Source organism: Trachemys scripta, chromosome 3, assembly GCF_013100865.1.
Source record: "Trachemys scripta elegans isolate TJP31775 chromosome 3, CAS_Tse_1.0, whole genome shotgun sequence".
Lineage (NCBI taxonomy): Eukaryota > Metazoa > Chordata > Testudines > Emydidae > Trachemys > Trachemys scripta.
The window spans coordinates 13,251,832-13,275,320 of record NC_048300.1 but is presented as its reverse complement, the minus strand read 5'-3'; the positions used below and the strand labels follow the sequence as shown (position 1 = coordinate 13,275,320).

General features: G+C 40.3%; 1 protein-coding gene across 3 annotated transcripts; it reads right to left on the bottom strand.

The window, feature by feature from the left end:
• Positions 1-7,801: 7,801 nt before the first annotated feature.
• On the bottom strand, positions 7,802-23,443 carry NDUFAF5 (NADH:ubiquinone oxidoreductase complex assembly factor 5). Of its 3 annotated transcripts, XM_034764153.1 has the most exons (11): positions 23,128-23,443; positions 21,172-21,212; positions 19,472-19,535; positions 16,743-16,790; positions 16,522-16,625; positions 16,108-16,147; positions 13,712-13,909; positions 11,320-11,380; positions 8,656-8,739; positions 8,180-8,262; positions 7,802-8,013 (listed from the first exon to the last, which is right to left on the bottom strand). In XM_034764153.1, exons 1-11 carry the CDS (start codon positions 23,350-23,352, stop codon positions 7,927-7,929), a joined length of 1,035 nt encoding a protein of 344 aa, XP_034620044.1. In that variant the 5' UTR covers positions 23,353-23,443; the 3' UTR covers positions 7,802-7,926. The 3 variants fall into 3 exon arrangements, with proteins under 3 accessions (XP_034620044.1, XP_034620045.1, XP_034620046.1); XM_034764154.1 differs by lacking the exons at positions 19,472-19,535; positions 21,172-21,212; positions 23,128-23,443 and having other exon boundaries at positions 16,522-16,661; XM_034764155.1 differs by lacking the exons at positions 16,522-16,625; positions 19,472-19,535; positions 21,172-21,212; positions 23,128-23,443.
• Positions 23,444-23,489: the final 46 nt, after the last annotated feature.

Sequence of the window (23,489 nt, the reverse complement as noted above, 5' to 3'; positions counted from 1 at the left end):
AAACGTTCCTGGACACCTATGGTGGAAGATCAGGCCTCTAGCATGACACTGAAGAAAATCATTTTTCTAGGGGAGAAGACTTCTGTATGTATGATCATTTTATATCTGTCCTGCACATACATCACTTGTTTTGTCAAGCCATCAGTTCCTTCTCTCGAGACTTCAACAAATGATCACCATATCTATCTCTCCTATTCAATGCTACTAGTAGCTCCTGATTTGTGATCTAACTTCTGTCAGTTCCTTTTTGTAACATCCCCCCCTCTTAGAAGTCATAGTTAATATGTGCAGGAAATAATAAAAGGCCAGATTGTTGAGCTCAGACTCATCCAATTAGTAACACTGATTTCAATTAAACCACGCCAGTGATTAAGTGCTCCTGAGGTTAAATAAGGGATCCCCAATCTGGCTCCAGAGGATTTGCATCTTGGAAAAATAGAAGATAAAATGTTTGTTAAATGAATGAGACCAATTTAAAAACTTTTACTTTTTTTTAAATAATTGTGCATATATACACAAACATAAGAGGAAGATATTCCCAATATTAGCAAACACTCTAACATATTGGCAAGAACAGTAATATCAAAAATGAACTAAACAGAAAAGTGGAAGGGTTTTTTTAATTAGGCATGAACTTGCACTGAACCAAGCAGTACAGGCAATACAACCAATAGGATTTTTGACTGTGTACTCAAGTCTCACTTATGTAACTGACCAGGGGAACAAGAATCTCTTGATAACACAGTGGTGAGAGCACATCTACAAAGAAAAACAAATTGGATGGCATTCAGAGAAACATCAAGTGATTAATGGCCTACAGACACTGATCTACTGTGTGTGTTACAATTAGAAAAAAAATGCTTAAACATCAATAACCCCCAGAAGTTCTAAAATGACTAGTAATTTTGCATGCTTAGCTCAACACACCTTACGGGGCCTGATTTTTCAGAAACTACTGAGCACCTGTCCCATGGAAAAAAACAGTTATTTTTAAAAATATCAAATTGGGCAGCCAAATTGAGGCCTCCTAGTAGTACTAGTCACTTGTGGAAAGTCGTCCTGACAAAGATTTTCAAACACCTGAAATTTTTAAGCACTAAGGAAATTGTAAGGGGGTTAGAATTTAGGGTAATGGAACAAAGTTAAGACAGGGAAAAGTTTAGACTATATATCAGAATTTTTATTTAGTCAGAACCTTCTTGATTGCTGGACTGGTCAAAATATTCAATAGCATAAGAAAATGAACTGAATACCAAATAGATCTTTTCCTTCTCACATGGAAAGGAAAGGAAAAGGGCAGAGAGCAAGGGGCATCCTGATAGATGGCAATGAATTGCAACTGGATTAACCAGTTCAAATTCAAGGGTACCCTAATTCTCTGTCATTAAATGTATCTGATAAGTGTCATGCCAAATGTCAAAGAAAAACTCATGGTTCACTTATCACATAATGTAGGTGCAAGCAATTGATGGAAAGTTATGGACATAAACTCAAATTATCACTGTTAAAATGCATGTGTCAGCCAGACAGGAATTACCCCACTGTGAGCATGGAATGTGGCTTCCCCACCCAGGTGTTACTTCCAGAGTACTTTGAAAGACAATGAGAATGTATTTGCATACTGCGTGAACAGACCCATCAAGCTAACCAGGGAAAGAGAGAGACAAACCTCACACTATCACAGCGGGGGAGGAGATGACAATCACATGTATAATTTTCATTCAATTGTAGTGCATTTTAGCAGACAACTACTCCAGCAGGGAAGAAGTCGCATGCCACTTCCTTGAAGACAGTTTGCATTATTGCCTACCTCTCAAGCTACAAACACACTTTTATCTGGAGGTATCCTTCAGAAGAGTCCATTTCAAAGGTTCATTGGACTATAAAATAGAGGGGCCAAGAAACCCCAAGTTATCTTTCACCTAAGAAGATGAAGGTACCAGCCTTTTGACTGTGGAGGATAGACCCTGAGCCAGGAATTTGGTCAGCCATCTTGATGGAAACGTGGTGAGGATTTTACCTTGAACCAAGTCTAGCTTGTTAAGTTTAGTTACCAGAATACACTTTCTCTTTATTTCTCTTGCAACCATTTCTGAGTTTAATCCGTACACTACTACTCACTTAATTGCTCTCTTTGTAATTAAACTTGTTTTATTTTTAACCTAAACCAATCCAGTACTATGCTTGAATTGGTTGGTAACTCTAGTTAAAGTAACAAACTGTTGAATATTGACTTTTTGAAGGAAAAAAAGAACCTTGACATTCCTTTGATAGTACCAGGACAGGGCTGAACATTTCAGAACACATGTTTTTGAGAAAATTGGGGGTTGTGGGGAGTGTGCAATCCCTTACTAGTTGTTAACCAAGTCAGGTGGAGACCAGTGGAAGTCTGTGGTATTGCAGGCAGGCTACAGGATCCAAAGTGTTGGCCCAGGGCTGCCCAATACATAGACATAGTGCATGCTTGTTGTTGACTGTGGGCATTCCAGGAAGAGAGCTACAGTAGCAACGCATTGAGAGGCACTCCGGCTTACAGGGTAAGAGGTGACAGTCTTCACTAGTCTGGACTGCACCCCAGACTCTGACAGTTTCCCAAGGACTTGACCTTGTATTTCCTATACACCGTGAACTCCCCGACTTTAAAGGTGAATTCTGGATGCACAAGGAATGTGAGATCATATGCTTAAGTTAATCATTTAAAATGCAATGCCTCATATGCCATGATCGTCCCCCATTCCAGTAAGCTTAGATAAAACTATATGTACATGTTTTCAGTGCAAAACATTGCACAATCATGCCTGTTGATCATAGTTGTCAGATCTTGATCTTCTTTGTATGTATTTCCTCTTTGAGAGGTTCTTATTACATTTGTATTTTGATTTTGGACTCCTTTAGTCTTTGACAAAAAGTCAGAAGTAATCATCTCCCAGCATGCATTTTGCTTTATCTTGTGCCCTAACTTAAAAAAACAGCTTCCATGCATTAAGTAAAGTATCTAGTCTTATAACAAAAGACACTATATCACCCTAACAACTGCTTGGAATTTAAGGCATTTATTTTGCAACTGCTGAATTTTTTTTTAAGTATTTAAACAGCTCCAAATTATACCTAGCCTGGGAAATTGCATATCACATTTTGGCTAAATGTGCTTTGAGAGAACCAAGATAAAAGGCATAAACCCTAAAAATGGAGATAATTAATACTGAAAGTTCTAACTACAGAAGTGTCTGTCTATACCAAGAGTGGGTATAGCTACAGCCCGTGGGCCGGATCCAGCCCCTCAGGGCTTTGGCTCCGACCCGCAAGATTGCCACCCTGTAGCGCCGCAGGCCCCGCTCTGGGAAGTGGCCGGCACCATGTCCCTGAGGCCCCTGGGAGAGGGAGGGGCAGAGGGCCAATGGGAGCTTTGGGGGAGGCACCCACAGGCTAGGGCAGCCCTCTACCCCCCCCCCCCAGGGGCCACAGGGACGTGGTGCCAGCTGCTTCCTGGAGCACAGTGGCGCAGGGCCAGGGCCAGGGCAGGCAGGGAGCCTGACCTGGCCCCGGTACGCACCGCTGCCACCCCGGACCCACTCCAGGTAAGTGGCACCGGGCCAAAGCCTGCACCCTGAACCACTCCTGCACCCCAACTCCCTGCCCTGAGCCCCCTCCCGCACTCCACACCCCTCCCTGCACCACTGCCCTGAGCCCCTTCCCACACCCCTCCTGCCCCCCAAACCCCTGCCGTACCCTGCCCCCTCCTGCACTGCAACCCCCTGACCCAACCCTACATTCGTGGCCCTGCTTGCAGTTTCCCCACCCAGATGTGGCCCCCGGGCTAAAAAGTTTGCCCACCCCTGGTCTATACAGTACTTAAAAATTCAAAAATGAAAGTATTAGTTTGCAGGGGTATGCTGAAATATAGGTCACAGACTAGTAGACCAATATTATAGTGATGGAGTATGTTTATTTTTCTTTTTTAAAGCAAAAGGGATAAAGTGAACCCATTAAAGCTTTCAGTTCTATTCATTAACAGAACCTAGGACACCCTGAAGCTGAAACATCAGAGGAAATGTTAGGTAGGCAGAATATAATCACCCAAACTAGAATTTGGGCAGAAGAGCAGGGTTTGCACCCCTACCCTTTCAAGAAGTGTCATGCTCTGAGCTTAATATTGCATTACTGTTTTTTTGCACTTAATTTATACTTCATAATCACTACTGGTAACACTGTACATACTTAAGTGGTTGAAGGTTCAGGTGCATGCTTCATTATCCCTTCACTTTAATTAACTTGAAGCACATGAGTAGTCACATTCATCACATGCATAGATCTTTGCAGGGCAAAGGCCAGACACTGAATGTTCATTAATGAATAAGTTTATCACTAATCACCTTTTTGGTGTAATATTTCAGAAGTTGGAGCAAATACTGCTGAGATAAACTCCTTTAAGGGTGCTAGCAACCGAAATCCTAACCCAGAGAAGCAAGTGGGAAAGTTTTGTCATTGACTTCCATGAAAGCAGGATCTGGTCCATTAACATATCCTTGCTCCCATACCCCTTGAAAACCCAAGATACGAGGCTTTTTTACCTGAAGATTTGATAAAGCAGAGCCTGCTCTTAAGTTTGTAAGGTGAATGTTAGTGAGATGAATTGCTACATCATGTAATGTGAATCGTATGAGGAAGTTAAATTAAGTAAGTATTGTTTATTAAGTTTTTAAATATACAAGCAAACAGGACCAGTCTCCTGCCTACCACCTAGCAAGGATCCTGTGCAGTACCTCCTAATTCTTCCCTACACCTGTAACTCCCAGCCTTCTCCCAAGTTAGGTGATCTATCTGTATTCTCTTTTGTGCATTGGGGAGGGTAACAAATCTCCAGTTTCTCTGTCCAGCAATGCACATTTTTCCTATTACCAGTGGCACATTCTTCATCTCTGCAAAGGAAACAGAGGAAGTTTCTCACCTTTCAGTTCTCTCCTACCCAAGTGCTGATTGAGTGGTAGAACCAGACACAGCAGCAGCTCTCCTAATTAACATTTCCACACAATGTTCCTCTTCATTTGCTGTAGTCTCTTCCCATCTAACCAGTCATAACCAGGAGCCACAGTGCTTGAGAAGAAACTCAAAGCAAAAATTTAGAAAAAAATATACAGTACATGCAATTAATTAAAAATCTACATTTGAGAAAACATGCATGTTCCTTTCAGTCTGAGTGCATTGTTAATTATAATATAAAGAGAAACCCAACACTGTAGAAGATAGGATGGTTTTTCAATTCTATTTGAAGGTTTCTTTATATGCAGGGTTGACAAACAGTGATGACTTTATTGCTTGGAGTATGCTGTACCATTCTGTCAAACTCCACCTACTGGATTATTTTATTACAACAGGCACAATGAAAGAGGGTATGTTCACACTAAAACCTTAAATCAACCTATATTAGGAGTAATTACTGCAGTGGGGCATGTCCACACTATCTTCCTGGGGGTGGTGGTGCAAGTCCTCACTAAGGGTACATCCACACTACCCACCGGCTAGCCATCAATCTATCGGGGATCGATTTATCGCATCTCGTCTAGACGTGATAAATTGATTCCCGCCATGCTCCCCGTCGGCGCCGGAACTCCACCCGGGCGAGAGGCGGAAGCGGAGTCGACGGGGGAGCCGCGGCTGTCGATCCTGCGCCGTGAGGATGGGAGGTAAGTCGAAATAAGATACGTCCACTTCAGCTACGCTATTCTTGTAGCTGAAGTTGCGCATCTTATATTGACCCGCCCCTCTAATATAGACCAGCCCTAAGAGTGCTTCCGCTGACCTAAAAGGGGGAGCTGAGAGCCCAATCTCTCAGCTCTGTTGGCAGCTCTCTGTCAGGAACTCAGCTGCCAACAGGCTCCCAAAGCTTCTCACCTTCCTGTTCCCTGCCAGGGGAGGGGGCAGGGAGATGGCACCTGGAGCTTCTTGCCTCTGGAGAGTGGGGTCCAGCTGTCCCAGCTTCTTAGACACCCCCCACTCCATCGGAGCCGTGAAATTAACGAGAGTGCTAACAGCCACTGTAAGTAACACAAAGTTTACACAGACACTGCATCACCCTAACTACATCAACATAATCCTGATGCCTCTTGTGGAGGTGGTCATTATGGCAGTGTAGTAGGGGACTTACATTGGCAGGACAAGGCTGTAGCGTAGACACTGACATAATTAAGTCCATGTAAGCTACTTGTAAGTTATGTTGACCTGTGTAGTGTAGACCAGGACTGAGTTAAGACAGTGCTGACAGCAATGTTCAACTGTTGCAATGCAATTCAGGGCTGAAAATCTAGATATAAAAAGCCTGAAATTAGGTCAGCCACATTGTGTATAAATATTATTTGGGATTACTACTAATGCTGTTCATGTGTACTATCCTGTACCTGTAATACAGCAAAACTGTTGCTGTAAAAAATGCAATTCCTTTGCTGTCAAATACTATAGGATATAGCATTAAAGGGCTTAGCACCTTGAGGGGAATAGAGGAGGGTAGGAACAGTTATTTAACCAATACCAGCTCTAAAATGACTATATGCTGGTTGCTCGGGGTTCTGGATTCCAAAGTAAAGGTGGATGTCTGATAGGCAACTGTTTCCTTGGCACACTTTTTAAAGTAAGCTGTCATAAATTAGTTACTTTAAATAGTAGAGGCCAGACACTGCAAGCTGCCCAGAAAAAAGTCTATTAACTCAAAAACGAGATGTTCCCCCTTCCTGTCAGTGATATTACTCAGCCAAAGAGAGGGAAGTTTCTGTCTACGAGAAACACAAGAAACTTGTCTCCCATTTAGAACTCTCACTTTAGGATTCATACCATGAAACTAGACCGTCCACAAAACTAATTTAGTGTTGGTGAATACTTATTCCACTGTTACTAACTAAAGAACTAGTGTACTTCATGTACAGACTAGTATGTTTTCTACATGGGTTCCACCATGTTGACTAACAGAATATTGCATAAGCTCCCTAGGCTGAATAGCACTGTTGTCAGGGCACCAGCTTGGTATTGTCCTTGCCCTTGATGTCTGAGGTATCTTGAATATTACTGTAGGTGATGTAGCTTTTCTTTAAAGCACTAGAATGCAAGTCAGTATAGAGACAAATAGCATTGCCATGCCTCATTGATGTAGTCTTGCTCAAATAATTAAGTAAAGAATTAGGCTCCAATGACTGCATTTCCTGGGTCCTTTCACTCAATGCACACCGTGGATCACTGTTGCTAGAAAATAATGATCTCACGGAAACTGTGTTTAGTTGTACAAACTTTAAAGTAATATACTTACCTTGCTCAGGAGCTCAGCTATTTTCTCTCACAAGTATGGTTTCTTCACAAGTATGGTTTCCTTCACTTCTTTACATACAGGTCAAACATGAGAATTTCAACAATTGATGACCAAGTGTTTTTACCCATATTTTGAGGCCCCCCAAAGAAAAAGAAAAAAAAAAACCACATCTTCAGACTACTTCTATATTAAATTGGATCTGTGTATTTGCAGATGTTTTTTCCCTATTAGTTCAGTTGAAAGTCCTGTTCACAGCCCCAGGCAGATGCTCTCTTTAATATCATTATATCGTTACTCCCAGAGTACACAAATACTAACAAAATGTTACCCCCTTTGGAGCAGTCCTTAGCACTGAAATGGAGAATACAGACATTACATCTGAAAACTGTCAATTACCAAAAAAGAAGTTTCACCCTTCTATTAATGTATTTTAATGGATCTTTCTATAGAAATTTTAATGGATACTATGTTGTTCTCTTACTGCTATGCATTGAACAAAAACATAAACCGACTCCTGTAACTACTTTATTAGCTCTTCAAAGTGACATTAACAGGAGAAACCTGACAACTGTAGAATAGCTGCAATGCAAAGTTCCATAAAAGATCCAGTTCAGTCATAGCCATTGGATGAACTACTTTTTCTCTCTTGAAATAAGTGAATTTATTTTTGCCAGATCGCCAAATGACACTGTTGCAGAACCTTTCTGGGCAGGTCTTGCCTGAAAAACAAACAAACGAACAAAGGGCTCATCTTTATGTTCAAAACAAATCACACAAACCTTTAAGAAGAGCCCCTTAGTTGCTTAGCACCTTTTTTGTTCTATCTTATGAAATATGGGAGTTATTGACATTCAAGCAGAAAGCAATGGATAGGCTTCATGTTACCTGTGACTCTTGGAATTTCCAGCCTATCATGTAATAAATCTGAAATGTAGCAGGTACTGAACCATCATTACTTCCATACATTTCTATTGAAAAGAGAAATGGGTTTATATACATTGAAGAATTAAGTGTGAAATGTTGAATCTGACAACAGTTTTTGCTGAAAGCAACTATACATTTTTGAAAGCTATTTTTACTGTGAGGAAAGGGAGACCCTTAAAATTCTGATTGTCATTAGGTACAGAAGACAAGATGGAGATCCCAACCATACAAAATGTGAATCTATTACAAATCTACAGTAATTACTATTAAAAAGATATTACAAAAATAAATGGTACTTTTGTTAAAAACAGAGAACCACATTGTGTCTTAGATAAGAAAAGTAAAAAAAAAAAAAAAATAAGTAGTAACATGGAAAAGAGATATGTTCATAGAACCAATGAAGGCTAAAAAGATAGCTATTAAATGTGTACTTCTACCTTGATATATTGCTGCAGCTGCCAACATGGTTTCTCTGTGTAGGATAGGTTTCCTATTCCAAGAACAGTTACTCTCTCCCATACCTAAAAATATGTTTCAGCTTTAAAAAAAGATACAGTATACACCATGAGTTTGAAATATAAATGTGTAAATCACACATTTATATTAAGTCAATACAGAGGCAGAATCCTCCAAATAGAATGCTACAGCATACAGAGATTTGATTCAAGGGAACATCTACTTTACATTGTGAAGATGCAAAAGCCTTGCATAGCTTGTATTACAATTTATGGTTATAAAGTTAGCCATTTCACTATGTTATCGTCCAGAAGACTTATTCTGCTATGTAATGGTCTTGATTTTTTTAAATAAGCAAGTTAGTCTGCTTATTTCCAGAATCTGAATACTGGTGATTAAGCCTACCCCTCCATTATTATTTATGGATTTTTTTAAAAAGGATACTAAACAGAAGTATAAAGTGACTATTATAGAGGCAACAGTGATATATCTGCAACAATGTAATAACAAGGGTTTCATGCCGAGAAATCTTCCAGTTTCCTCACACTCTGATTTAAGGCTCCCACTCTTCAGCTCCTAAGCAGCTACCTGAATATTCTGATTTTTAAGCAGCCTCTCATGAAAGGCCATTTGAAATCTGTCCAGAGGCTCTGCCCTCTTGCAGCACTCAACTTCCACCTACAGAGCTGTACAGCAACAGAGATAGAGCTGGTTCTACAAACAGTGGCCAGCAAAGAGAGAATTAGGGAGACAGCAAATTCTTCTTTGTAGGCTAAAATAGATCAGGAGGAGGGAGGAGATTATCCCTAGCCCCTCCATAATTCAGGGGAAAGGTAATAGTTCCTCAGAGGAAACTTAAAGAAGGAACTAGAGAGCCTGGGAGGGGAAAGGACAGAGGGAACTCTGTGCAAGGAACTGATATGTGGTTGCATGTGGGAACAACTGAGCGGATGATAGCACCTCATACAAGTACTGTAGTGCGTGCAATCACTTTATTGTGAAAGTGCAACTTACACATGTAGATTTTTATTGGTTAAATAACTGCACTCAAAAACAAAACAATGCAAAACTTTAGAGCCTACAAGTTCACTCAGTTCTATTTCTCGTTCAGACAATTGCTAAGACAAACAAGTTTGTTTACATTTACGGGAGATAATACAGCCTCCTTCTTATTTACAATGTGACCAGAAAGTGAGAACAGGCGTTTGCATGGCACTTTTGTAGCTGGCATTGCAAGCTATTTACATGCCAGATATACTAAACATTCGTATGCCCCTTCATGCTTCGGCCACCATTCCAAAGGACATGCTTCCATGCTGATGACGCTCATTAAAAAAATAATGCGTTAATTAAATTATTGACTGAACTCCATGGGGGAGAACTGTATGTCTCTGGCTCTATTTTACCCACATTCTGCCATATATTTCACGTTATAGTAGTCTTGGATGATGACTCACCACATGTTCATTTTAAGAACACTTTCACTGCAGATTTGATAAAACTCAAAGAAGGTACCAATGTGAGATTTCTAAAGACAGATACAGCACTCAATCCAAGATTTAAGAATCTGTAGTGCCTTCCAAAATCTGAGACAAATGAGGTATGGAGCATGCTTTCAGAAGTCTTAAAAGACCAACGCTCTGATGCAAAAAACTACAGAACCCGAACCACCAAAAAAGAAAATCAACCTTCTACTGGTGACATCTGACTCAGATGATGAAAATGAACATGCGTCGGTCTGCACTGCTTTGGATTGTTATTGAGCAGAACCCACCATCAGCATGGATGATTGTCCTCTGGAATGGTGGTTGAAGCATGAAAGGACATATGAATCTTTAGCGCATCTGGCATGTAAATATCTTGTGACACCAGCTACAACAGTGCCATACAAACACCTGTTCTTACTTTCAGGTGATATTGTAAACAAGAAGCAGGCAGCATTATCTCCTGCAAATGTAAACAAACTTGTTTGAGCGATTGGCTGAACAAGAAATAGGACTGAGTGGACTTGCAGTCTCTAAGTTTTATATTTGAATGCAGTTTTTTTTTTTTTTTTTTTAAAACATAATTCTACATTTGTAAGTTCAACTTTCACGATAAAGAGATTGCACTACAGTACGTGTATTAGGTGAATTGAAAAATACTATTTTTTGTTTTTTACAGTGCAATTTGTAATCAAAAATAAATATAAAGTGAGCACTGTACACTTTGTATTCTGTGTTATAATTGAAATCAATATATTTGAAAATGTAGAAAACATACAATTCATTTAAATAAATTGTATTCTATTACTGTTTAATCACTTGACAGCCCTAATTAATATGCAAAAAGAACAGGAGTACTTGCGGCACCTTAGAGACTAACAAATTTATTAGAGCATAAGCTTTCGTGGACTACAGCCCACTTCTTCGGATGCTACTCTGAAACCTAATTAATATGTAAATTCAGGCATTCCAAGGCTAGAACGAATAATTCTTCCTAATAAATCATTTTACCATTCTCGGATAACAGGAGAACTTTTCTGCAAGGTTTAGCTGGAGTTAAGAAACAGGCACAACCTCTAGCCTCCAAATACTACCACACCTTATTGTATTTAGCCAATTTTGAACAATAACCTACACGTTGTTTGTGAAAAATGTACTTACCTTGCAAATCTTCCATGACCTCAAACATCCCTGGATAGTTGACTTGAATTTCATCAGTATCCTAAAAAATGTTTAATTCAAGTGTATAGGTAACTAAAGCAAAACAAGAGATTGCTCTATGAAAAGAAAATAAGTTGCAAGACTATACAAGTTGTTTTACTACTTGTCTCCCATTTATGCAACATAATTACACTAAGAAAAACATTACACATGGATAGCCATGTCTACATTCCTATAGAAATATATTTAGTAACTCAATTTGAATCACCAAATTCAGATTAAAGTGCCATTATAAGCAAAAGGAAGAGAAAAATAGCAATTGACCGTTAGTGTCTTACATTTTTACTAGTAGGTCTGAAGGTCTCAAAAAAGTTGTGTGGACCAGAAGCTAACCAAGCCAAGCCTTGCTGGACCTCTAGGTGCAAAAGCACCACTTCAGCTGATCTCAGTAAATTATAATGGTGCTGAGACCAGAGGAAGGCTAAAGTAGCCAGGTGTCAAAACTACAGGATTTTATATAAACAAGTTAAATTGTAAATAGAACTAAATAGAACTAAAGAGGCAACCAATTCAGTGCTGCCAAATTCCTAACTAGCTGATGCTGTGGTCTTCAAGGGAAGCAATGGATTATTGCCCCTTGTAAAGCACAATCAGGAGATGGATGACAGAAGGGAGTTTTGCATCCTAAAGAAAACACTGCAATCTCGTACCTATTGATTTTAAAAACAGTATAAGCCACTCTACTACTCAAGGTATAGAGCAGGGGTCAGCAACCTTTCCGAAGTGGTGTGCCGAGTCTTTATTTATTCACTCTAATTTAAGGTTTCGCGTGCCAGTAATACATTTTAATGTTTTTAGAAGGTCTCTTTCTATAAGTCTAATATATAACTAAACTATTGTTGTATGTAAAGTAAACAAGGTTTTTAAAATGTTTAAGAAGCTTCATTTAAAATTAAATTAAAATGCAGAGCCCCCCAGACCGGTGGCCAGGACCCGGGCGGTGTGAGTGCCACTGAAAATCAGCTCACGTGCCTCCTTTGGCACACGTGCCATAGGTTGCCTACTCCGGTATAGAGTATCCAGAATTACTCTGACACTTCAAACTCCTTTTGCAGGAGGTATACACAGTCCACCAAATGGAGATGTCAGTCTCCATAAACTACAAGAGTTGTTTTACACTGCTCAAGTAAAAGACCACCTTCTGCAAGTCCATTTCCACGTAAGGGGTTTTAAACATTTATGAAAGAACATGCATATAATATTCCAATCTCTATGTACCCAAAGTTTACACATTTTGAATACAAATTTCTTTTGTGGTCCATATTCCTAATACCAGTGTGTAACAGTCCTGACATGAACAGCAACAGATCGAACACGTTGATTGTTCTTCAATGCATTACTAAATTAAAATTATAGCAAGGTTCAATACAAGTTCAGTCAAGATACATTTCATACAGAACACACAGTACTTAATTACAACACATCTACGTTACTAAGGCAAATGAGCAATTGACTTAAACCAGAACAGTGGGTTTCCACATCTCTGAATAATCAGGCACCTATGTCCATATTTAAACACCTCCAACATGTAAATATTTACCTCAATTAATGTTAAAGAAAAGGTTTAGTTCATTGTAAAGCTCAAGGCATGTAGTACATACAGTTTAGCAACAATTATGAGGCAGCTTTAGGAGTCTGGGCACAATTGTAGTTTTGTGACTGACTATCAACTAGGTCATGTCTAGCATACCTAGTAAATGCACTCAATTAATATGTTTATATGTATTTATTTAGTTTCATAAAAACATTAAGATGCTTTGGACAGTTAATTTCAAGGTGAGTACAAGTTCATGTGGTTTGTCATTCACCAACTTAAGTTTTTAATTTGCACCTATCACTGTAGTAACAAGTTTTTACCTAATACCACCTTATGACATGTATTACTGCTAGTCTCAGCACTTATTTGATCTTTGGAGCTAGAAATATAAAGAGGGAAAATCACTATCACCTTAGCTATGACATTCACCTCTGATTTAGTCAAGTCAGACTTCCTTGTTAGTAAAATTAAGAGCAGACTACTTATGCTCAAGGCAGAACCAGTCCTACGAAGGCAGGTAATGTCTTCTCCACTGCAATTTCCTAAAGCTTTGAAACCATGAACACAGATCAACAGTACATTTCTGTATTAGTTTCCATGCCTTTGCTAAAGAATCATGCTGTCTATCCCATGGAGATATGCCATGCCCAGGTTATTTGCTCTATTACCTCCCTATTGAAAGGCTAATAGAAACAAACCAACATCCTTTATCCTAGAACCCAAGGAGTTTAGTATTACTCATTGGCACCACTGTTAATTTTCCAAAATTGTTCCACTCATCATATTGATAATTACCACAGTCAATGTGTTAAAGCCAGCTCTTCCCAGCAGATGTCCTAAATCAGTGACATCAGTGAAAGGAGATACATGTGGTGAGAATCCTCCTTCTCTTTCCAGTTCTGCTAGTTGCAAAGAGCAGCGAAGTTCATACAGAGTTTCTCCTCCAAACATGGCACCAATAAATACTCCATCTGGCTTAAGGACTTGATGAATCTATAATACAGAAAATCTGTTTAATATTAAAGGTCTGCAAATGTTACTATCTGGTACAAAGTTCTTAAAAGTTTTCTTTTTGCCAGAAAGGATGAAGCACAAGATAACTGAAACAATTGAGTATCTCCTCCCCTTACTTTCTAGCACTTGAAGAATCAGGGTTAAAGAAACAAGAAGCTTAAAGTTGGATGTTTTATTTCTGTTGGAGGTTCTACTTTTAGTTCATTTTATACAGGAAATATTAAAATACCTGGTAAGACTAGATAAAATAAATGGAAGTGTTTGTTGTAAGCAATTCAATTTGCTGTCTGAGCTCAGCAGTAATCTGCATCTGTAAGATACCTTAGTTAAATTTCTTTATCACACACTATACCAAACATTCATTCAACACAATTTGTTTTTAAATTGCTGCAATAGCAGAATGCAACTGAGTGAAATTTAATATCATATGATGATTCAGGGCCCAGTCCAACTCCCACTGATTTAGAAAAGGCAAGGCAATTTTACTTTTCACTGACTGTTTTCAAGCAAATGTATCTGATTTTGTATGCTGAAACATAAGTAATTGTGCACACAAGATGGATCTTAAGTGTGTGCCTGGATTTCTGAGAAGAGTACCGGGTTCTATTAACACGAGGAGGTCCTGCCAAAGTTTTTAGTAGCATAACAGGCTATAAAATCTTCCATATGGAACCAAAGTCATCATTTTGCATTTGTGCCTCGGAGCAATTCCCTAGGAAACCAAGTACTACCAAATTGCATTAAATTCAAAACATGCCTATGCATAGGCAAGACTATTATATCTGCATGGAAAATTCTTAACTGACAAGAACATCTGCAGCTATTTACTTGTGAACAGAAAATACAGTAGGACAGATTATGTATTTTTGCCATACTTTTCCAGAGGTGTATTGTAAATAGTTTGAATTTTAAGAGTTTAGGATAGAGAAGTAGACTTCCCTCACTTTCCAAAAGTGATTTTTGTTCTTGTGAATGAGTGACAAGTGGAGGAATTTGTGATAACAGTCTGTCCTTAGATCGTGTAGTAGTATAACCATCTCTGATCCAGAGAAACCCGTAGGTTGAAAGAACATTTTAACGCTCGAATTCTTGAACCCCTCTTGTGAGAGTGCCAGCAAGCTTCATAAATATTTTGCTTAGCATAGAAAACTGTTCACTATGAATGGACAAATAAAATAAGTCAGGTAACAAACAGATAATCAGACTTATCAGATAGTAACAACTTTCAGTCACCACTTGCCTCAGATGAATTCCAACTAATGTCATTGAGGTAAAAAGGCTCTTAACTGATACCTTTTTTTTGAATCATCAGAACTGATGAAACAGATAATTTATATAAAATATGTAAGTGATCTGACTTACAAAGTAATGTGCAATGCATGATATTGGGGGAATGAGTAGTATTTAATCAGGTTATCAGCCAAGGTGTCTTATTCTGTGCTAATGTTGAGACATCTGATCAGCTAGTCAGCAGACAGCACCTTTCAGTAACTACTATCAAGTATATGTGGCATAAGTTTAAGAAGTTAGCTGCAAATCCATTACTTTAAGCCATTGGTCCAAAAGTTACATAGTAGGAAGTTAGTCATAAAGCACAAGCAGTTTTTAACTGAAGAAAATTCCTTTATATCTAGCTGCAATTTGAAAGAGATTCTAATGTAAGAAATACTTCTGCATGGAAAATTATTGCAATTTAAGAAAGTTGAATATAACAGAACATGTTTTATCAACTGCTTTGAGACTGGAATGTGTGTACAAGTTATGTTATATGTTTGGTTATCACTCAGGAAGACGTGTTCCACGGGTTAACCAAATGACAATCTTAACAAGGTATCAAAATCAATATGGATACATCAATTCACAGCTGTTAATTTTGTCATCTCAGGTATTTAAACCTTTATCAATACAAAGTATGTGAAGAGTGGTGTCATTTCTTTTCTAGCTAAATGTCTCAAAGTAGCAGAATTTGAGTCCTCTTAATGACAGACAACAACAAAATGGGTGGACAGTATTAAATCATATTTAATCAGACTTCTAGGGATATGACCAAAAATATTTCAACAAAAGCTGTCCGCACACATCTTCGAAATAAGCAAAAGAGGAAGGCAGTACATATGAGAAGTAACTGCAAACCAAAATTAGTTCTGATTACCGGTAACAGCAACAGTTTTTCTTACCTCTCTAAAAGCTCTAGGAAGGTCATTCACCCAATGCAAACTAAAATACAAAGTGTACATTTTATTAAGGTTTAAGTGGTGAATAAAATTTGAGTAAAGGCAAGTAGCTGTCACAGCAAAAAACACTTCAGAAGCCAAAGCAAAGAACTATCATCAACTCTTCCCCAATACAAGTTTTTAATGTAATTATACAAGTTGTCAAATAGCTGCACAACAAATTTGATAGTATTCAAGAATGACTAAATTCATATACAGTACTATCAAAGATCTTTAAGACTAGAAAATGCTTGACTTTAGGCAATGGCATTTGAATGGTATTTCTAGTTAAACCCTTTATGTTCTTGGGCAAGAACATCACTATTCCCTTATCTGATTTTACAAACATTCAACTTTAGTGAAATGATTAATACAAACCTTAAACTGCTAACAACAAGATCAAATGTGTCTTCTTTGAAGGGAAGGAATTCTTCATCAGCTACAATACTGACAGTGGGGATTTCAGTTTCCATAGTATTTTTCTAAGTCAGGTTAGAATAAATACACAGAATTTCAAACTGCATTTGATGCTATATTTCTTTTATTTATCAGTATTGTGGAATTAAAACATGGCAGGCAGAAGTCAGATTGCTACTCACCAGAGCATTCTCTGCCATATCTACTTGAAAAAGTTTTTCAACTGTTTCCTGAAATAAGAAAAATCTGTCAAATATTTAGATTTATAAACCAACAAGAGGCAATCTCTCTGAACGCTTTAGGTGTCTTACAAATATTTTAAATACAGTAAGTAAAAACAGACAACCTCAAAAATAAAAAAAATCCACTATGCATTCTCCCCACACCTTCCCCTCCAACAATGTTTGCTTCTTCAGCGTCCCTCCTAATCAAGCCACACTGCCAAGCATATGTTAAGGTCAACAGATTTGTGCTATTTCAGACTGGGGTAAGGGCATAACACAAATTTAAAAAGCGTTTACAGAGTAAGCCTTGTCAGAGCCCCTACCTCTTATTCTGAGATAGGTCCAGCTTGAGCACATCTGAAGATCTTATCCATGGCAGTATGGCATGGAGAAAGTCTCAGGTAGGAAGGTTTGATAGGTTAATACCGACACCTTCAACTTCACCCAAAAACCCACCGAAAACCAAGTGCAGATCAGGGAGCACTGATTGATACACATTCAGGGCAAGAGACTCCATTTATCAAGGAGGTGGTGGGGGGTTCTGCACTAGCTTTAGTTTCTGAAGAGCCTTATGGTGCATCCCAATGTGTGGATTACATTAATCCAGCCTTCAGATAACCAGGAGATGCATTATGATGACAAAACCCATTAAGAAAATTATAGTAAAGTGCTGGAGAAGAGGTTAGTGTTGGGCGTCATGCTACTGTCAGCGTAAAGAAAATCCAGGAAATATAGTTTTAAAGTCATTACAGACTTAATTTACACTATGCACAGCTTTGATACTGTACAGTTTTAGAAATTTTTTTGCTTTAATCACTTTGTCTACTCCAGTCAATAAAGGTTAGTTTAATCTGCTACTTCAGAATCAGATGAATTAGCCTTAAAGCTTCTCTTTATGCCACTACACACTGGATGCATGTATGTTCTGTATACTATCACCAACTGAACTTATCTACTGAAAAGCACAATGTTGCCCCGGAAGAGTTATTATTTTAGAAAGACAAGGTAGGTGAGGTAATATCTTTTTTGAACCAATTTTTTTTGGTGGAAGGTGTGCAAGCTTTTAAGCTACCCAGAGCTCTTCTTCAGGTCTGGGCTCTGGTGTAGCTCCAAAGCACGTACCTTCCACCAACAGAATTTGGGCCAATAAAAGATATTACCTCAACTACCTTATGTGTGTCTCCTATCCTGGGACCAACTTGGCAACAACAACACTGCAAACAACTGTGTAAAACAGTATTTTAAAGTATTTCATAAAAAACAAAAGACTACCAAAAAGGAATAGATCCTCAGTTTATCTTATGTGCTAACATTTAATTATGGTCTTACTAGTTACTTTGCAGTAACTAAGTCTAAATATGGAGGAGTGGGCGATAGGACTTTTCATCTTAAGTACACCAGTTCAAGTCTGACCCAATGTGCTATAAACTGTAAGTTACCATCTACTGATGATTCAGTGATCTGTGTGAAAGGAATCAGTGGTTTCAGTTCCGTTCATAATGGGAAGATGGTTCACATCACAGAACCACTATTGCAATTGGTATCTTTGTTGGCAGTTTTAACTGAAGTGACAAAGACTGAACTATCTAGCCTCCTGGGCAGTGATTGGGGGGGGAGGGGAGGCAAAGCATCAACTCCTCCACTGAGGCCACCAGCAGGGGCTGGTCCGTCTCCCCTTCAGGACCCACAAACACTGTAGGAACAGGCAGCCAGCATGAGTTCCCCACCTTCCTGGGGGTGGTGGGGCTTGGGCTTCAGCTCTGGGGTCATGGGCAGCAATCTCTGGCCTTGTGGCAGCAGGCTCCATCCCCCAGCTGCAGGGCTTCGGGCTCCAGCTCTGGACTCATCCCCCGACACGTTGCCCCTAGCAGCCGCTTCCTCCTCCAGTCCCCAGCCATGCAGCAGAGCCCCAGGCTCCCACCCTGGGCTCACCCGCCACCCCCATCAACCCCAAGCCCCCTACCCACCTCCCCAACCACGGCTTAATTTGTTCTCCTCTTGCCAGGGCTAAGTAACTCTGCCGTGAAAAGTGATATTGTTAATATCACTTTTCACAGACTCCCAACTAGCTAGCAAGTCCGCTGTGAAAAATAATATTAACAAAGAGACAAACATCATTTTTCACAATAGCAGACTTACTAGCTAGCAATTCTTAAAACAAAAAAACAAAAAACAACACCCACCAAAAAGGCAAAGCATGCAAAGAACCTTATTTGTGTTTCTATTCTGTTTAAGTCCAGTAAAGAATAGAGACAACTGTACATTATTTTTAATTGTTGAGACAGAAAAAACAAAAAAAAAAAACAAAAAAAACCACACACACAAAAAACCCTACATAAATAAATTACAGTGATTTGGACATGTGTATGTGCATATTTATTTGTTTTTCCTAAAGTTAATTATTTTAGGAAAAATTATCAGAGTGGGCAGCAGCAAGAGTTGGTTGCTGCACTCTGATGCCACCCAAAAATTTGTTGTGAGAACCCCTGGTCTAGTGTACATCTTTCATGGCAATACATTTTAGAGGTGGGGGTGGGAGAATTACACCTCTAAACTGTGACTTAAAGATTAAGAAGCAACAAGGTACACACGAGATTTCGAAGACTCTCTAAGTTTCATTTGTGAACAGCACAGCATTACAAGAATAATTTGTACTATTTTTAGACACAAGCATAAACATACAGTACCTTGTTGAGATACTGAGCAATGTAGCCACTTCCACAACCAACATCCAATGCAAGATGGAACGTTCTAAGCAAAAGAATTGTAAATTCCTTAGCATGCAAGTAAAACTACTATCTTTCATAAATTTATGAAGTTCCAAATATCTTTTCTGACTAAATAGGATTTCAATTAATGTCAATATAAACAGCTTAAAGTCATTTTCCTTTGGTGTATATTGCCCACATTTCGTTTAATGGCACTTGATGCATGTAACTTGAGGGCTATTTTCCCCATTTATGACTTCACGTGTGTTTTCTTGCCACAATAATTCTAGAAAATAAAAATATGCAACTTTATTATATGTTCTATTTACATAAAAGTTATGTTAAGTCTTTAACTTTAATTCAAGTTTCTATAGAATAAAACACTGGCTTCCAAAATAAGTGAATGTTTGAGAAGGACAGTAAGGACATCTTACACGATTTTTAATATCTACTTTCTCACATAACAGTGGCAAGCTTCTCCTACCAACGGCGAGAGCATAAGCCATAAACATCTGCAGAACTAAAACTTGTGAACCAGTGTAAATCCATGTAGTGCTGACTTCCTGACTTGGCAGACATATAGTTGCACTGCCTCTGCTGCTCACAGTTTTGTGATACAGCAGCAAAGCACTACTTACAAGATGTTCAGTTTAACTGCTACTACAGTAGAATCTCAGCTTTATGAACATCTTGGGAATGGAAGCTGTTCGTAACTGAACAAAACATTATGGCTGTTCTTTCAAATGTTTACAACTGAACATTTACTTAATACAGCTTTGAAAGTTAACTATGCAGAAGAAAAATGCTGCTTTTAACATCTTAATTTAAATGAAAAGCATAGAAACAGTTTTCTTGCCTTGTCAAATCTTTAAAAAAAAAAACAAAAAAACTTTCCCTTTATTATTGTAGTAGTTTACATTTAGCACAGTATTGTACTGCCCCACTCACTTTGCAGCAAGCTCCTCTTTTTCTCTTGCCAGCTGAACAGGGATGAAAGGAGGATAGCGGGGGGAGAACTTCACATTCAGACATCTAATAGCTACAGACTGAAACAAAAGACTGGGCCCCCTATATAGCATTCAGAGACAGCACTCTGATAGCGATCCCACCAATCTTCCTACTCCCACTTTGTGTGTGGGGCAGGGAGGAGGGCACACACGCAGCAAGGGGAGACTAGGCCAATACTAGGACATTGCCCCTGGACCTTGCTCAGCTTCCCCTCAGCTTCCCTAATAACCTGTGGACAATGGGAGTCTCGTAAGTTTGCCAGCTCTGATATTATGTAAATTCTGAAATACCTGAGAACTGAATTTTTACTAACGGGACACTATAAATCTAACTTCTGTTTGAAAGTGTTTTAACACAAACAAGACCTACAATTACTGTAACTGAAAGATCAGAGGAAAATTTTTTTTTTTTTAAACTTTGTACATTTGACAGTATTCGATCTATAGTCAGCTTCACAGTTTTTCCTGAATATTCAACTCCTTTACTTTCCCCAATTATGGGCCTTACACAACACAAGAGTAGGGAAAAAAGAAAACTTAAGAAAATGTGGTGATTGAACCACAAAAATTGGCAGATATAGTACTAGAATCGACTTTAATTTATACTTTTAACTGGGTAGATTCCAGAGTCAACAGATACTGGATATCTCTTGCTCAAAATTATTAACTTACCTGGTTATGTCAAATACCCGGTCTGCTACTCTGCCACCAACCTAGAGAATTGCAAGAGATTAAGATACAGGCATTATAAATAAGAATTAACCATCAGCTACCCATCCCTGTTCTCCCTGAGCGTAGAAAGTTCTTTTTTTGTTAGCAGTGCAGGGTGGGGACAAATAGGGAGGGGCTGTTAGAGGGTCAAATCACAGAATCCTGGGCCAGGTCTACACTAGAAAGTTGTCCCAGTGAAGCTCACACTTTTTTTCAGGACAGCCTTGCATGCATCCACACTTAATTTTGTTACCTACCAGCAGAACCCTCCACTTCTTCTGGCATAGTTTTGCTCCTTTTCAGGAGCAAAGCCCCCTGCTATACGAGCACAGTAGCAATGTGGACATGCACAAACCTATACCAACATAAGCAGTACACCTGCAATCCCACAATACAATATTCCCTTCAGGAGCAACCTGTCTGGTAGCACTTTCAGACTGTGCTGCTCAGAAGTCAAAGCTACCAGAAGTTTATCTCACAGGAACAAGACTATTGGCAGTAACTTGGCAAAGAAGATAGCAAAACTCATTCTCTAGGCAGGAGTCTCAGGGCACGTCTTCACTAGCAACAGCAGCACTTTCACATGGCTTGTGTAGTCCTGGCATAGTGTTGGGAGAGACTTCTCCCAGTGCTGTAAAAACAACTCACATCCACAAGAGGAATCGCTCCAAGCGCTGGTGCACTCTCTACACTGGCACTTTCCAGCGCTGAAACTTGCAGTGCTTGGGGGGTGTTTTTTCTCACCTGAGAGAGAAAGGTGCAGCGCTGTAAAGTGCCAGTGTAGACAAGCCCTTAGTGCCTTGCAAAAGGGGAAAGGGCTGAGGAAGGAGAACAGAAGGTGAAGCAAAATAAGTTTTGGAGTCACCTGCCTGACCTGTGCCTTTTATGAACTGGGTGTTTTACCTATCAGGGACCCTACCACTTCCACTGTAACCACTGTGGACACTGCATCCTGAAGAGAAGGAACCTCACACTCTAAAGAAGAGAAACAGGCTTCTCCCCTCCTCCCCAGCCAGCAGACAAGGAAAAGGTTTCAGCATGGGCCAGAAAGGGGATCACCAGGGGGAGTACAGCCAGGATCTGTTCAATACCCAGCCAGACCCTAAACACCTTACACTGACACCCTTTACCTCTGGAGGAGGGAGATGCATGTGATCGTTAATACTGTACTCCACTGTATAAACCTCATTGTAGAGGGATGCACCCTAACTCTTTGTCAAGTGAGCGTTGCATGTTCGCAAAAGCCTGAAACAGCTGAAGTGGCATCTGCCTATATATCCTTTCCTCCTGTACAGCCACAAACCACATCTTCATTACTCCTTCCCCCAGCTATCCATTTTTACAGTTACATGCTCAGGGAAATGGTCGCGCAGTCTCAATGCACCCCAATTAACCAACTACTTCCCTAGATTATAAAGCCAAATTAGCACCCACCTTTTACTCATCTTCCCCACCCTCTCGAAATAGGAGACAAAGCACATGAGTGGAGAAGGGGGTTTGTTAAAAATCACGTTTGTACGGCGCAGGTCCTACCAGCAGTGCAAGGCCAGTATGGACACCAAGTTATTTCATGCAGTTGACGTACATGTGCTTTGTCAGGTGTATGCCGCTGGTGACAGACACACAACTTTGACTGGCCCCGCTGGGAGTGCGGAGACTCCCCCCCCCCCCCCGCAGCAGGGTCTCGTGGCCGGGGCGTCACCTCCCCCTCGCCTGTCCCTTGCCGGGCCCAGGGATGGCGGCGGGTCTCCGACGGGACCCAGGGGCGGGAGGCGTCACGGCCCCATCTTCCCTCCCTGGCCGCAGAGCTGGTCCCCGCCGCTCTGTGCTCCGGAACCGGGGTCCCGTCTGGGTCCCGCCGTGAGGGGACAGCGCGGAGCCAGAGGAGCGGGCGGGGCGGGGTGGGGGGTGTCTCACCTCCTCCCTCAGGTAATTGTACTTGGCGGGCTCGGGCTGCAGCGCCGCCCAGTTCTTCTGCTTCCGCTTCAGCTGTCGGTCAAAGGGGCTCCGGGCCCCGGAGCCTGGCGAGGCGGCGGCAGCGGCGGCTTCCCCGGACGCCGCCCAGAAGCGACGGCACCAGCAGCCCGAGCTGGCCCGTAGGAGACGGGAGCCGGGCCCCCGGAGAAGGGCGGCGGCCCTCATGAGGGGGCGGGCAAAGGGTACTCGCTCCCCACGGAGACGAGGTGTCCGTCCGAGCAGGAGGCACTGCGCATGCGCTGAGCTCCCCCCACCTCTTCCGCGGCAGGTCTGCCAGGGGCCAATAGTTCCGCCCCTACCAC

What these genes read in the sequence shown, in the direction of transcription:
- NDUFAF5 (XM_034764153.1), bottom strand. Translation starts at nt 23,352, where the DNA reads ATGAGGGCCGCCGCCCTTCTCCGGGGGCCCGGCTCCCGTCTCCTACGG. An exon ending in TTGCTCAGTATCTCAACAAG is followed by an intron (nt 16,791 to 19,471) that starts GTACTGTATGTT and finishes TTCTTATTTCAG; the next exon opens with GAAACAGTTGAAAAACTTTT. An exon ending in ATATGGCAGAGAATGCTCTG is followed by an intron (nt 16,626 to 16,742) that starts GTGAGTAGCAAT and finishes AACCTGACTTAG; the next exon opens with AAAAATACTATGGAAACTGA.